Source organism: Gallinula chloropus (assembly GCF_964237585.1).
Source record: "Gallinula chloropus genome assembly, chromosome: 4".
In the NCBI taxonomy this organism is placed as follows: domain Eukaryota; kingdom Metazoa; phylum Chordata; class Aves; order Gruiformes; family Rallidae; genus Gallinula; species Gallinula chloropus.
In genome coordinates this window covers 29,896,956-29,913,922 of record NC_140088.1, presented here as the reverse complement: position 1 = coordinate 29,913,922, position 16,967 = coordinate 29,896,956, and the positions used below count along the sequence as shown (strand labels likewise).

The window sequence follows — 16,967 nt, the reverse complement described above, 5'->3', positions numbered from 1 at the left end:
ATATCCTAAATGAGGTAAAACACATTTGTTTAAAAAAAAAACAAAAGCCAAACAACAAATCAAATGCACAAGTATTCTATCCTTTCATGTAAATACTTTTTCAGTTTTTCTGGTTTCTTTTTCTGATGAAAACAGAAAGTGAGAGGACAAAATCCTTGTGGGAAACTCATGCACCAGTGGATGATATCTCTTGACATGTGATACAGAATAGAGAAATTATTAAATCAGGTCATTCTCAAAGGCCATTTTGTCGTCTTTATCTACTGCTTTATTAGCATATTCAAGTAATTCTGAGAGATAAGTGAGGTGGGATCTTCTTTGTTTATTTTGGTTAATCTTGTAATTTTTTGTTATTCCATTTAATTATTAAGACAACCAAAGTACCTAAATAAAGCTTACTATTGTATAATATACCAGATCCTCATACACCCCAGTGGCCTTTTTCAAAGACAGATACGACTGGTTCACTGTCATTCAGAACAGAGGCTATTCCTATTGAATGTTTTTCTTGCTTACTGTAAACAAAACTAAAACCTGAAGATCTTTTAACTATCTTACATAACATGTTTCTTTCTCCAGTTACTGTACCACATTCTTTGTAAATTAATGACATTTGAAATGCCTATTTGACCTTCCTTTGTACAGCTATAACTTTGTTATTTTCAATCAACGTCTCTTCATACATCTTTAAATAGAATATATTGGGGTTTTGTTCTTACTTTTTATTTTGCATAAGAAACTGGTATGTAACTACCTCATCCTAGAATTATTTTTTAAAAAATAATTTAAAAATGCTGCAGAGACATGGTGGAAAATGTGATCTAACTTGTCTACCTTGTATGTTTTTTCCTTTGCTTTGAGAAGGATGATTCTGGGAACTACAGGTCAGTTATCCTCACTTTTGTCCCTCTACAATCATAGTTTTGGAAGCTGTTTCTGGGCACATCTAGGGCAAAGAGGCAGGGAATACCCATCAGGGCATTAATCAACCTGATTGCCTTCTATAATGAAATAACTGTGGAATGAGGAGAGAACAGTGGATGTTGTCTACTTGGACTTCGCAGAGATTTTGACACAATCTCCCATAGTATTCTCCTACCAAGATGGGACTGCCTGGATCATAAAGCCGAAAGAACAGTAGTTAATGATTTGTACTTCACTTGGAGGTGGGGGGGTAGGGGGGGGGGGGTGGGGCGTGATTAGAAGTGGAGTTTTTCATAACTGTATCAATGACTCAGAGGATTGGACAGAATGTGTCTTCTGCAGACCTGTCAAGGATACCAACTGGGAGGTACAGTTGATAGCTCAAAGGCAGGTTTGCCATTCAGAAGGAGCTAGCATTAGGTTAGAGGAATGGGATTACAGGAACCTCATGAAATTCAGCAGAAACAAATGCACAGTCCTGCACCTGGGATGGACCTTGCAATAGTGAAGGTCCTTGCAATAGTGAAGATACCTTGCAATAGTGAAGACACCTTGCAATAGTGAAGACTGGGGATTGACTGACTAGAGAGAGCACTGCTGTAAAGGACCTCAGGGTTCTGCTGGCCAGTGAGCAAAAGGTGATTCAGCACTATGCCCTGGCAGCAGCACAGAGTAGCAGCTAATCATCCACAGCACAGCAAGCAGACTGAGAAAAGTGATTGTCCCCTATTACTCTGCACACACTAGATTGCACCTGGAATACTGCATCCAGTTTTGAAGTCCCCAGTACAGAAAAGATGGCCAAGCTGCCCATATCCAACAGAGGACCATCACGATAGCCAGGGCCTTGAAGCAGTTGCCTTATGATGAGAAGCTGAAAAAAAGCTTATTCAGCCCAGAAAAAGCCTAGGAGGGCCTAGTGACAGCCTAATAACAGCCTTCCTGCACCTAAGAGGAGGTTACCAATAAGGCAGAACCAGGCTTTTCACCAAGGTGCATTGTGAGAGAATGAGAGACAATTGTGACATACGAAATGTGAGCTTCTGACTAGGGAAAAAAAGTTTCCCCTTAAAGTCAATTGAACATTGAAACTGGTTGCTTAGAGAGCTTCTGGGATCTTTGTCATTACTGATTTTTAAGACTTAACTGGAAATAACATTGAGAACTTTGGTAAGCCCTTTGTATTGTTTCATGGTCTGTACTCAGAAAATAAAAATGCAAGATATTTCTTCGGAAATGCAAAATATTGGTGTGATATCATCACCTGGTTAGTCTAATGCTATTTACAATGCAGCCACAGAAGCTGAGAGACTTGTTAACACCTGTGTTTCACCATCACAGGAGGACTAGGATGTAAGTAAATGCCTGTAGCAAAGTATTTATCATACTTGTGCAGTGAGATAATACAGAGAAGTGTTTTATTACATGGAGATGGGGTTGGCACTAACAATAACAGCTGTCAGTGTGAGGCTCCCCAGAAATCCAAAAAATTACAACCATTCCATTCAGTGTTCATATTTTTGCAAGGAGCTTTTACTTCATCCTTCAAAAGTATAGCACTATAAACTAAGCAGAACAATACGTATTTGTAATTTTCAAAAATATGGTAGGCAGCACATTGTATGACTGATTGTGAATTAAGACTAAAAATCCATCAGTGAACTACAACAGAGAAGGATAAAATAGTAAAGGTTGATGGAACAAAAATAAGAATGTCTGGAGAGCACAAAACATGAGACACACATAGTGTGAAAAATCTATTAACACCCAAGAAGCTTATTATTTTGTGTAATACCTCTGTGAAGATCGATACCAGGAAGAAAATATGAGATTGTCACCCTAGCAGAGTGGGAAATATATGCTTCTTGCAGGTATTAGATCACTTGTGGCAAAGAGGTTGTAAACATTACATAATACAGAAGTAATATACTCACAGCACTGTGGTCTGTACAGGTGCCTGGAATGCAGGATTTCACATACCAAACAAGCTCAGCTTTTGGTCTCTGCAAACATAATGCTACACAGTGTGAAACACTTTTTTGGGAAAGTATCTCTACTTACATGCAGTGATTCAGGGGCCTCTTGGTGAGATTCTCTATCATTCTAGATAGACTTCAGCTCTGAAATTTGTGGACATAGCTTTTCCTATTTCTGTCTGTTCATCTGTAAAATGCGTAAAGTAACTCTTCCCTCAAAGCTGGTATGAGAATTACCATGAGTGAGAGAGCTATTAGGCATTAGTGATAACACAGCTGTACAGCACTCTGGAAGGATACTGTTCCTCTAAGTATATCCTTGATGTGATGAGGTCATATTTGAGCATGTGTGTCTTCAGATCTTCCCATTCCAATGCAATGCCCTCTCTTTACGTTATTAGGCTGCTAAGCCACTGTAAGAGTGACATATGTGATTGCTCAGCTTGAGAAGGCAGTAACTGGACACAACATTGCATGCATTAAGGACTCCTGTGGTATTTGCAAATACTTCTAATATAAAACTTCAATATAAAAGGTCTTTAGAGTTTTGGGGAGTTAGCAGTTGATCTGTGAATGACATTCCCTCCCACTGGGTCCAGATTTGTGTACAGTTGCTCATTTAAAGGCAGATTTCAGAACTCCAGAATGAGATATTCCCTTTAGTATATGGTACTTGTTAAATACTATTGTTTTCCAGAAGAAGAAACACTTCTCTAGCTCCTGTTGTAACCTTAAATTTAAGGACAGTCTTGCAAATGTGAATGATCTAGTCTGAGTATTTGCTCCCCCTCATATAAGTCAGCCATGTGCATCCACCCTAGTGCACCAAAAATATGCACTATTTTAACATTTTTTGCACTCTTTACCTATTTTAACTTTAGTGTTGTAGTCTGATATTTCTGAATTGTTCTTCTTTCAAAAGCACTTTTAACAAATATCTGCAGCCAAAGTCTAAATCCTTAGATGTTGAAAATTAGCATTTCTCCTTTGAGTTAGTACCACTATGTCAAGTGAATGACTGCCCTGGTGAGTACTGCATGTAAGCTAGAGGGATGCACTAATTTTACTGTGGTGCACAAAGAACCCAATTTGCAGAGTGAATGAGCATGTTTAGAGAACAGAGTTATGTAATTCATCTATTTTTGGGATTAGCCATCCCTGAAGTTCTGAAAAAGGTAACTGGGTTGGGCTATTTATAGAGTCTGTTCCTATAGTTACAGCACAGATGCTAGCATGGAATTAAAAAAAAACATAGCTCAATCCATCTCCTATGTCCACCTTGATAAATTTATACTTTCACCACTGTTTATATGTCTCTGAGATGCAAAGAGATTTGGGATCTAGGATGCTACTATTGCCTCAGCATCTGTTTGCACATTAGTATGCCCTATTTCCTATTAGCTTCTGAGCTTCTGCTTATGCCTTTGTTTTTCAGGTCATTTGTATTACAGAGATATACAGGGACTCCTGTTAAAGGAGTTTTATACTGTATGTGAAAGGAGAAGGGGCACTAATCTTGAATAAACCAATGCAGTGATTGCCTAAATTATTCTGATCCTTATTTTTACATGGCTGGTAGGAATGATGTCTCAGAATCCTTCCTATGATTCTCTGTTTTCTAAGATGCACTTGTAGGATCACTGTAAATCTACGCAGCCCATTGTAACTGCTACAGAATGGTAACCATGCCCAAGAATTTGTGAAAAAATACAATCTGTATTCAAAGAATTCACAATCTTGAGGTCATTTACAAGAAGGAAAGAAATAAACAGCTTGCAGTAGGATAGTATAGGTTTCGGCTGCTTCTTATTTTGGGGTTCTGCTTACTTTTGTCTATATACATATTGTTATATTTTATTAAATATTGAAGAACAGCAAAGGAGAAAAGAGGAGGAAAGTTATCTGGCTAATGAAGAAAGCCTGTTCCTAGCATAGAGGTTTACCACACAAAAAAATCAAGTTAGGGACAGGATTCTATAGGGATGTCCATTTCAGTAAGGACTAAGAAGCACAGAAAATTAAGTTACTTGCTTAGGCAGAATTAGTTAATTCTTACCTTCACTAGCCTATCCTGTGAGACAGGGAGATCCCAATGTAAAACAAAGGGTAGCAGAAAATGAGAGGAGAAAGATAGGATTAGATCCTCCTCTACTCAGTATTCTACATTATCATTCATGTACAGTGCAAGCTAAACAAATTTTGATTTGTTTGTATCCTAGCCCAAATTGCATAGATTAAAATGACAATGTGCAGTGCACAGAAATGAGGATCTGGGCCTTCTACAAAAAGCCTAGAAAATTAAGATTAAGAGTCTGAACTTCATATGGAAGAAGAGACACAGGCTAGAAACAGATTTCAGCAGACAGTAAGCAGAGAACTAAACAGTTTAGCAACAAAAAATTTAAATTTTGTCAGCTTTGTGAGAGAAGAGAAATATGTACTTCAGCAAAGATCTAAAAGATACATCCCAACTAGTATAGTCTAATTCACTGAAACTACCACTATAGTTTATAATAATGCTCTCTTCTCTTGGAGATCATAGTATAAAAAGGCTGGGTGATGACTTGTAGTACCAAACTCCCATTTTTTCTTCTTTTGAAACTCAGTCTGAACATAAGAGACTGAAACACAGAGAAACAAAGAAAGAAAAGCAAATAACTGTTAAGCACTGAGACCTGTGCATGTTACCATAAAGTGCATTTTCTTGTAGACTACATTGTCAAAAGAATGAAGCAAGAAGAACAAGAAGCTACTGATGCTCAAAATGCATACAAAGTCTAGACTTCTTGAAGAACTAGATTGTGAGAATCACTGTAAGAATTTCATGTTAATAATATTTCAGGAAGGTCTAAGAAGAAAAATGTGTTCTGAGAAAATTAATGGTCAACATAGAAGGATGCAAATATATATATATGTATTTATATATAAAAATAAATGTTTTATATATATGTATTTAAAATGTTCGTTGAGTTCTGTAAAATAAAATTACTAACTCAAGAATTTTATTTTGACAACTATTAATAACCCAGCTAACAATTTAGTGAAAAGGATGGATTACATAAAGCAATTAAAAATACAGAAAAAGCACTACTCCCTTTAGAAAATAGTATAAATATATGTACAAATATATTAAGATAATATCGTGAAGAAACTTCAGGTAAAAATATTTAACCACTGACTTAACCTCCAATTAGTCTTTTACTGAGAAGCTATTATTTAAAGTTCCTTATTTCTGGGACAAGGTCTTTAATATATAGCTTAAAACATTTTATGTGCTGTAATTAGTATCTCAAATAATAAAAAGCTTTATATAAAATACAGCACAGCTTTTGGTCCCCTTAGAGAATTTGCATCTTGCATGTTTGCATTGTACCTAGCACAATACCTTTTTTTCAAAACCCAAACAAAACAACTACTTTTGCCAGTTCTCATTGTTTTCAAGTTTTTCAGCTGACTATGAACGAAGATTTCTTCAGGACATTCACTGGATTGAAGGAAAGGTCTGAAATGTCATCATTCATTTGTAAATTATACTCGTCATTCCCATGAGATTTCATCAAGTTCCAGATTGCTTACTTGGATGCTATCTGCTCATCTGCAGTGACTGCAAAAAAATATGGGAATATGAACTTGAAATGTCTTTTCAGAAGAAACGATAGAAAAATATACGGCTACCTGCATAAAACATGCAGACCTTCCTTGATCCATCCTGTATCATCCTGAGTCTTCAAAGTTATTTTATGCAGAGTTAGCACATTCATTCTTATGACAGTTTTGTTAGGTCAAACTGGTACTTGCGGATATCTGCTGCTCCCTACTTCCACTTTCAGGATCAAGTGGACACTAATATTTAATTAATCAATCAAGTTTTAACTGAGGTGTTTCAGATTGGAAAAGGAGAAGGTGTTGGATTTTAAAATCACCTATTTCAGTGTTAGATGCATTTCCCTCTGGGATTATTTGTGCTCTCAAAACTGGTCTCCTTGTGTGGCTTGTTGGTTTCGAGAATGACAAAAAAGATGAGCCCTCATTAAAATGCATGTCATTAAAAGGGAACTCAAATCTGCACAAATTATTTAGAACCAGTAATAGGCCAATAAACACTCTGGCCTACAAGGGACTAGATATATCTGTGTGCATATGTGTATGCATAATTCTATTTGATATTGATCTCCAAAATCCAATGATCCAACAGCACTTGTGAGTACTGTACGCAATTTCTTTCTTCTGGAAAAGGTCACAAAATACTGTGTTGTTCATTATAACAATGAATTCAGCAAAGCATCAACAGCATGGTGTTTCAGTGTTATGAGGGCTAATATCCCACTAAGTAATTACTGACCGTAAAATAATTTACCAGAACTTTTACATCTGAAGTAAAACCTGGACTTTCACACAGAATTCTATATTTAGTTTACAATTCACTAACCATACTTTATAAATACACCGATATGTATGTGTTGAAACCTTGACTCTTCTTATTGATCATGGTACACAATAGGAATTTTTTACTGACCACTGAAATATGTCTCTCTAGAGACTAAAAGGTACCTCATGTTCATGACTTTCCTTAACAACCATTTTAGCATTCCTCCAGGCTGCTCTGGGCTGTTTTATCAAGCTTCAGATTCTTCTCATGAGAGAGAGATGAGGTAAGCAGGGCTCTCCATTTAGGCTTCAAAACAGCCATGTAATGTGAAATTCTATGCAACCATGGTATAGGGTGGCATGCAGAGAGCAAACGCTCATACATTCGTGATCATATCATCAAAGTCTGGTATGTCCATGATGGGTAGATAGACAAATTCCATGATAAACTGGATAGCTCTGTTAGATAACATGGCTAAGGTACACTGAGAGCAAAAGGGGGTGTCCATTCAGACATTCATGTATGTTTCACTTTATCAGTGAAAATTCTAGAAATCATCTGAATCACAATTATCATTACAGTGTCCAGTTGAGCTCCCTAGATAAGCAAATGTACCCAAAGTCAAGTGACTGGCACTAGAATTAATCAACTTCTGTTTTCTTTCTGATCTTTTTCTCAGTGTTCCTTGCATTTACCCTGTCTTTACCGAAATATCCATAACCTAGAATCAAACATCATGAGTATATACTTTCCTCGGAAAGAAATCTGGGAGATTTGGGAACATTGTGATTCTAAGATGAAAGATTTTATGTAACTAGAGAAAAATACATTGGCAAGAAATTATTTCCAAATTCACATTTGCCTGTAGTTGCTAAAAACACATTGTATGAGGCAGATTGGACACAAACTAAAACTATGATAGGTCATCTTTTGATTTTCACATAACTCTGTGCTTTTTTTTTAATCTAATTGGCAACTGGCATGTGGTTGAAGCTTCATCTAGCTGCAAGAACCCAAAAAACACCGGAAGATACCCAACATTGTTTACATAAATTACCAAACACGCTGCTGTGGCATTTGAAAAGCCACAAATCTTGTCAATCAAATGAAGTTCTAAAGAGTTTACTGAGTGTCACTTTGGGTTTTCATTGTGTCAAGGCAGAAACATTCCTTGGACACATTTAGAAAGGTTGCCTCACCAACCATCCAGTGTGTCACCAATTACTTTGTTCCCTTGCTCAATGATCTACTAATATTCTCTTAGCCATAGATGCAGTTAGAAAGCATTTCATCTGGACCTACCCACTGGAACAAGCAAAATGGCAAAAGCCTGGTTTTGTAAATAGCACAGAAATAATTTAACTGCAGTATTTAAGCCTGAGATCTGGAGGCTGAAGAATTCAGTAGGAATATTAATACACTGGATTACATAATTGATTTGTGAAAATATGCTTTAGTCACTTAAGAGCATAATTTTAGAAAGCTTTGTGTCCTCAAATTATATTCCAGTAATGTACTTCAGGATGTGTTAAATTTCAAGATGTGGTATAATATTTTTCCCTAACAAAATGAACTGAACATATAAACTAGATTATAAGGAATCCAGAATTTTTAGAGTATGGGCATTGTACACCTACCTGGCAGTAAAATCTGTCTAATGGCTATCTGCTTGTTTTCAGCCATGGAGTCTGATTGCATTCAATGGCACAAATTCAACGTAAGTGGCACGCCACCTGCAAGCAAAGCAACACAGGTATTTTTTCATGCACAGTTGATTCCAGTATCTGTACAATCTATAAGGGAAGGTCATGGAAGGGTGGTTCTCTGACTGATCAAGAAAAAGTCTTTTGAGAGGAAAAGGCTGTGGTCAGCTCTTCCCTCCCACACCTTGATTTCAGCATCTTCAATTCTTCAGCCCTCTCCCTCATCTTCATAAGTACCATGCCCTTGTTTGATGTCCATAATGCCTCGGGGCATTTTGGGGTATATACCGAAAACATTTAAGGGTTTATAGTTTCCTGACTGCTCTTTTGAGTTGTACCCACCGTTTCATGCATTGGCTCAATCACGGCCTGCTGTTTTCAGAATATGGAAACTCACATTCCATGCCTCCCCTCCTCTTGTTCAAAGAGAAGCAAAAATCATCTCCTGTAGGTCAGCCCTTATTTGTCAGCACTGGAAATGTACCCTCACTAGTAGAAGGCAATTTCTTAAGAAGCCTGGGTTTTTTTCACCTATATTTCAGCATTGTATTTATATTTACAGTCTCATATTTTATTTTTTCTTTCTGTTTTACATCTCTTTTTCATTATAGCGTCTATAAATTTAAACAGTTCCTACTGAACAGCATTTCAGCAAGTGTTAGCCCTGGTTTCTGGGGTTCACCTCTTCCATTAAATAGTACCCAAAAAAGATCTGCATTTTTTAAAGAAGAATTTTTTAAAGAAAAATTTGAAGTTCAGCAAATATAGATGACATGGGATAAGTTATTAGCAGCTGTATGAAAAAAAATAAACAAGAATTTCTAGATGTCAGGGATAATAATCCAAATCAAGTAAGTAATTTTTCTGCGTCTCTAGATAAAGCTATGCCAATTTTGAGCTGCAATTGAAAGTTTCTTTAATTATCATCACAAGTTTCATTTGTTTACAAATACTGTGATATACATTTAATATTTTTGTTATTTTTATTACTTGTGTATCTTCATTTATCTGAGGCAAACAGCTATTCTAATTTGTCTTGTGTATTTTTTCACATGTGAATATTTTTAAAGCATTGAGTTCAGCCATCTTTGAGATTTTAGGTACAACCTATTTAGTACCTTTCAACAAAAATCACAATGAATAAGAAATTTTATTTAGGTGCTGTTTTGAAGGCTAGTTATATGCAAGTAAATTTAAGGGCACCTACACTAACATACTGTAAGTTGTCTGAAGTGACTCAAGTATTTTCAATTGCAACATCATACACTGGTGTTTTTTCTGTCTCCATTTTATTCAAAGCTCCAGCCTGGGGTCTCTTCCAGATTTACTTCTGTGTTGTAAGGGATGCAACTGCAACTAAAAGATTAACATTGGCAACCAAGTCTGCTAACCCTCACTTTGCAATTGTTACTAATGGCTTATTGCCACAGTTTGCTATCAGTTGCTTCCAGTTTATATGAAAGCATGATTTTTTTTTGTATACAGACAGTAAATTTTCTAATGCTCCTCCTTTAGTTAAGGCTTCACTGTCGTATGCTAGAGGTTCTATGTAACATCCAGGCCTCTGCAAAAATTTTGCCCTAAGGCTTTGTGTTAAACGTTTTGTGTATATTTGTTATGGCAAAATATAAAAAATTGAGATTTTAATTGTCAATTCTGTAGAGAATTTTCAAATCCTTCCCTGGCATTCCATGTCCAATGTACATGTTTAGTCACCAAAGACTTCAGGTTAGTATCCCTAGCAGCCACATCAGATACAAATCTCCTAACAAAACATATCAACCCTATACCTCTGTATGCTTTCTTTTTGTGTAGGTGGAAGGATATTGACAACTGACAGAACAATGCTAGAAAGTATTGCTACCCTGTTTTCTTGAACTTAAGTGGATTATTTCTTTACTTCTCAATTTACTATTTAACAATGAGATCTCTTTAGAGATTTTTGGAGTTTCTTGCTCTTCCCTTCCTTTCCCCATGAGAATAGCATCTATGTAAATCAATATTATAAGATATATTTACCTCTTTTTGAAATATAAACGGTGTAAAGTGCTACTGAAAAAGCATCCATGGTAAAAGCAGTCATAGCTTCTAAATGGTTTCCTGAATTGTGCAAACTTTTTTTTTTTTTTTTGAGAAATATTCTGGAACTCATCTTTTGTAGAAAAATATTTTGCAGCCAAAAATATTTTTTCTTCATACATATGGGAAAGTATTGCTAATTTACGTATTTGATTTCTTCAAACGTAGGCAGAGTTCTATATTCCTTTTACAGAACTTATTAAGTACTAATTTATATTGCCTCCCTTTTATCTAACACATTTGAGATTTTCAGGCACATTCATAGGTATAGATACAGATATAACAGAACAGTGAGGGTCTAACACTGTATTTTAACAAGTTTTCAGTACCACCAGCCTGTCATTAAAAACATGATACTCCATCACCTTGGGGTTTCTGCTCCTCTCCAGTATCTTCTTTCACGAAGAAACCCAGTATTTGACATGACTGTTCTTATTTCCCCCAAGTTTATAGATTTTAGCTCTTCAATATTTTGTTTTAATCTTGCATTTTTAGATTACCAACCTCACTGCCTAATTTAAGCTTTACCTGCCTGCATTTAACAACAGAGTTTTCTTTGCAAATCCTTTCAACAGTTTCAGAAATCTGTTATCCTGAGCGCAAATCTATGAGTAATAGACAATCTGAATTTAAAAGTCAAACTTCTTCACAGACACCCAGGACATTTCCTTTTTGCTGAGACCTTTCTTTTCCCTGTAAATACCAGCATCTGAGGGTGGGTACATTGAGGGTCAGGAGGGTGTGTGTTGAGAATGACATCAACTGAGACAATAAAAGGGCTTCTAAGTTACTTAGAAGCTCTATTTTAAAGTTACATTTAAGGGGTCCACTAAACCAATTCCGTAGTCTTTAAATATACTTGACATCAAGAGACAGCCATCTGCCGACATACCCAAACCAGAAATCTCTTTAAGATACTATCTGGTAAGTATGCTCATTTTTATTTCCAAGTTCTCTAGAAGACTTATTTAGAAATTTTTATAATTTATTCTTTATTCATTTTTACATTAGCTTTTCAGACTATCTTAAAATTCAAGGGAACATAACATCAAACTGTTTTATTATCTGAGTCAAATCTTTGAAATTAAAAAATCTGAGACAGTGACTTAGAAATAAAGTGAGGTCAGTTCAACCCCTGAATTTATGATATTAGATTATACAGACTGCTAGGACCACGTTCATGCTGTCAAGTAAGATACTATGTAATGAATACTTTGACCTAGAGTAAAGCTGCAGGAAACAATGCAAAAATGTCATCGTGGTATTTCTTTAATTGCAGTTACTCTGAACCAAATTTTTAAAGCAATAGTAAAAAGATACCATTTTCTGGCTGCCAATACTGAAAAAACATACTGGAAACTGATATTTGGACTCTGTAATTTCTGACTGTTGTAGCATCATCAGTAATAAATTTTTTTCAACTATGTCCTAAGTGGCAGTTTTGCTGATGATATACAAAGCAGAGTGGAATTAATACTGGCAATGCAGGATTATCACCGAAAAAAATAAGGGGCTCAATTCTTATTTCTTCATGTAATTAAACTCAGTAGAGTTATGCCTCTGTGGGGAAATGTCAAGAAAAGTGTCAGCCTCTTCATTCTAAAATATATGCAAAAGAATTAGATAATAGAACAAAACCTTTCACTTGAATAGATATATGCAAAGATTTCAACATACTCGGAGTATATAAATCATATAATATAAACAACAACAACAATCAACACAGTGCTTTTTACCCAATTATCCAAGAGATGGATTTGCAAATTCATCATTTACATTCTTTAACCCATTGCACACACCAAAAAAAAATTCCAAAATCTCTTCTTTGATGTCTTCAAGTTTTTTTCTAAACTACATTTCTTTGGAATTAACAGAAGTTACTTGAAATACAGACTTATACATGTGTTCATTTCTATCTTGTAGATAAAATGACTTCAAAAAAAGTTCTGACCAGGACTGCAATCATTTTATATGCCATATGCTTTTTTACAAGCTCTGATGGAAGACCAATGATGTAAGTACATTATTATACACTTTCAAAGTTTGGTTTGGCTCTATGTAAGCTTCTATGTATCTGAGTCCTTCTGTCCCTGCTTTTTGTATCTGTCCTCTAGATACATCTGTAGGGATCTCAGATGCTCTGAGTTCTTACATATTTTTTTGAAAATAGGCAGCTGAATAGATGGAGAAAAGACATCTAAGTACTCTCTTAGGCATATCATTATGTAAGCGTCATCTCTCATTCAATGCTTGTCAGGGAGGCAGAGGTTCTACACAGGAAACCATCTTCTGTACTGTGTGAAAATCTAGCTGGAACCCACACTTAGACACATCAATCAGCACTGAGACACAAATCCACAGGAAATCATCCTTCCTTAGCTCTACTAGTAACAGAAGAGTACCACTGAATAAATGCCGTATTTTTATTAATCAGTTACCTATTATAATATAAGCCCTAAGCTCATCCACAACAGCTAAACCAAATGATATATAGAGTCAAAAAATTTTGTCACTAAACCGGACTACTTCCCATACTTGATGCCTTCATGCTAATATATCTATTATCAATAACAAACCACTATCCACACTCCTCCTCTCCAGATGCCATTCTATCCCTTGCAAATTAGAAAGGTAGGCTCTACAGCTCTGAGTGAACTGGGGTTTGAGTGATGACCTAGAACTCCAGAAGGGCCCCTAAGAGTCTTTGTTTTTCTTTTGTGCAGGAAAAGATCAGTGAGTGAGATGCAATTAATGCATAACCTTGGAGAGCATCGACATGCTGTGGAGAGACAGGACTGGCTTCAGATGAAACTCCAGGACGTGCACAGTGCCCTTGAGGATGCTAGGACCCAGAGGCCTCGGAACAAGGATGATATCGTCCTGGGAGAGATGAGAAGTCGGAGGCTGCTCCCTGAGCACTTGCGGGCAGCAATGCAGAAGAAATCCACTGATCTGGACAAAGCTTACATGGATGTGCTCTTCAAAGCAAAGCCATAATGAAAAAAGCCAGGTCATTAGGTCTGTTCAAGTAAGCACATGTCTGTATAGCGTTGATCAAGTAGGGCATTTGATTATTATTTATTCAAACTGCAATAAGGATTAAAGGCTCCATTCAATAATGTAGCCCCATTGAGTTAGACATTTCACAAACAAATAATAAAAGGTATTTACAGTCCACCCATGACCATTGCTGCTAATTTCTGGTTATCTCTTAAATGGCTAATGCTTCTTACAAATTTCCAGCATAAAAAGAAACCCAAACCAGTAAGAAAGTTGAAAAATCATTTAAGACCAGTTCTACTACTCTTACATGGACAGCATTTGTATGTAATCATGAGGCCTGCTCATACTGTTAACCAACAATGAACAAATGCAGTAGAACCTGTCTCCAGAATAGGGCACCATTTTGCCTAGGGTTACATTTTGTTTAACTTCGTACTAATGAAAATATGTAAACTTAAATCTACATTTATTTTCAGAATAAGGCCTAAAATCAGATGAACATTGATTACATAGCAAAAAGCTGCATGATAATTTAGGCTTAAAGAGTGCAGACACAATAAATGAAGGTAGGGTGGCAAACTTTAAGATTAAAGTAAAAAATTAAAACAAATTCTGCATGAAATAGAAGAATGAAATTTTGCAAAATGCTGAAATGAAGGGAAGGTTTGATAGCCTATAGGGGAAGGCTATATTAACTGCAGTTAACGGTGGGAGCAGAGGCAGTAGCACGTATCTAAGCATGGCCCTAATTATACAACTGGGAAATGATTATAGACCAGAAAAACACAATTGAAACAAAAATCTTACAATATATAAATTTTTGTCTCTCATTTTCTCTGTAAGCTATCTACCTCTGAATTCCTCTATGTTCTGTTAGGCCTCACCTATACTTTTTTTGTGAGACCAGTGGCTCTCATAGATAGAAATATTCATTTTCACTTGCAATTTTTTGTAGAATTGGGATCTCAGTTTGCCAAATCCCCTAAATGAGAACCATTGAAATTCAGAAATCAATTTGGGAGAGGAACCATTAACTGTAATACATTCAAACCCTAAGCAGGATACAGAAAGAATCAGATACAAGCATAGATGGGAAAAAATCAGTTGTGGCAAGAATAATTTTAAAAAGCAGCAAATGCAAAATTGTTTTGAATTGTATATGCATATACATGCTTAAGACTCTCTCATCATTTATGAGTAATATTTTCTCAGCGGGAATAATGGTGATTGCCTCCAGATTTGTCATTGCCAGGACTCAAACCTAAATGAACAGCTGCTTTAGTCCTGTCTGCCTGTTCCCATATCACTTCTTATTTGTTTGTGTGATATCTAGCACACCTTGGGGAACCTAGTAAAAAAGTCCTAAGTTATTACAAATATACACGCGATCTGCTGGATGTTAGAAAGGTACTTGTTATTAGTGAACTGTAGTTCATAATCTTGGCTGTACTTTTGGTAATGTAAAGGCCCTGATGCTGCAAGCAGATGGTATGCCTGTGCAAATCATGCACCCCACACACAGGCAAGGGTTCCATACCACTTGTGTGTTTGTAGAATTGAGGCCTTAAAGTGCACTTTCTATTTATTCTTTTATCAGACATTTGTGCTAACTTGAAGAAATAAAATGGCATTTTTGTACCTATGTCTCACTCACATATTACCAAATAAAGTGGACCAAAGGCTCTTGGATGTTATTTTAAAGCATAAGAACTGACTGACTTTTAACTGTTCTGATATAATTTAGCATTTGGGACAAGATTACTACAGCAGTATAAATAATAATAATAAAAAAAAAAAACCAGAAAAAAAAAAGAAAAAGAAAGCAATTTCTAGTTTTCCTGTACATAAAATCGTGTTGAAGGTTAAACAAAATGTGCTTACCTAGTGCAAACCCATTTATGTCCCCTTACCATAATGACATGTGCAGAAACTACACAATCTTCAAGCACCAAATTTGTAAACTTTCATTTTGATGTATGCCATGACAAGAGGGAAGAATGCTGCCAATCAATGTGATTGATGAAGCACTTCAACTTTATTGCAAGCACACACTTCCTTTTATACTATTACTACCACATGTCGCACTTATTGTATTTTAATTGGTTCTTAACTAAAAGTTACATTTACACACTCCACCCATCTTGCAGCCTGGGAATCATGTCTCTTGCTCAGTCCCAGGAACGCTGAACCCTTATCACACCTCCTACTCCCACATCTTGTGGCCATGCTGTATGATACACAAGAATATGCTGACCGATTGTTGACCCTTCTGTTCTCACCAAGACAGCGTGGGGCCTATCTTTGCTAAGCTACACAGGTGACTGCTTGAACAACTGCTCCACAGGCTCAAGGCCTTGCTTTTCAAGCCATTCTGCAACAGATGTAAATAAAGAATTCTATTATCTATAAACAACTTGTTCTTCCTAATCTTCAGCTATCCAGTAGATGAAAGGAGCTTACATAAATATTTAAACTTTTTGCACACTTCAAAAAATACTTGCTGCTTACAGAAGGCTTCAGGGTCAGAGGCAAACAATGCAACACTGAGCATCATTTAGCTAGAAAAATGGCCACAGAGGTACTATGCTCAGCACTGCCTCATTCATGGCTAAAATCATGTTTGCTTTGCCCACATACAGTATAACTCTTCAAAAGGACAAAAGACAGCACAGTGGTAGGTAATGCCCATTACAAAAAAAGATGTAATTTGAATTAAATTACTTACTAATGCTAATTATCTAGAAAAGAGATTTGTTACGGCTTTTCAGCTTAAAACTCTGATCAGCATAGCAGCAGTTAAAACACCAAAAAGTTCTATGACATATTACAAAGAGTCATCTTTACCTGGACTAACATGAGCAATTTTGGTAAAACTGGATGGTAAGAAATAGTGCCACTGAAACACTTATATAT

At 36.1% G+C, this 16,967-nt stretch overlaps 1 protein-coding gene across 1 annotated transcript; it reads left to right on the top strand.

Moving 5' to 3' along the window:
- Positions 1 to 12,979: 12,979 nt before the first annotated feature.
- PTH (parathyroid hormone) lies at positions 12,980 to 14,048 on the top strand (the record flags this gene model as incomplete). Its single annotated transcript, XM_084263756.1, has 2 exons — positions 12,980 to 13,065; positions 13,775 to 14,048. The coding sequence occupies 2 exons, from the start codon at positions 12,980 to 12,982 to the stop codon at positions 14,046 to 14,048; spliced, it is 360 nt and encodes a 119-aa protein (XP_084119882.1).
- Positions 14,049 to 16,967: the final 2,919 nt, after the last annotated feature.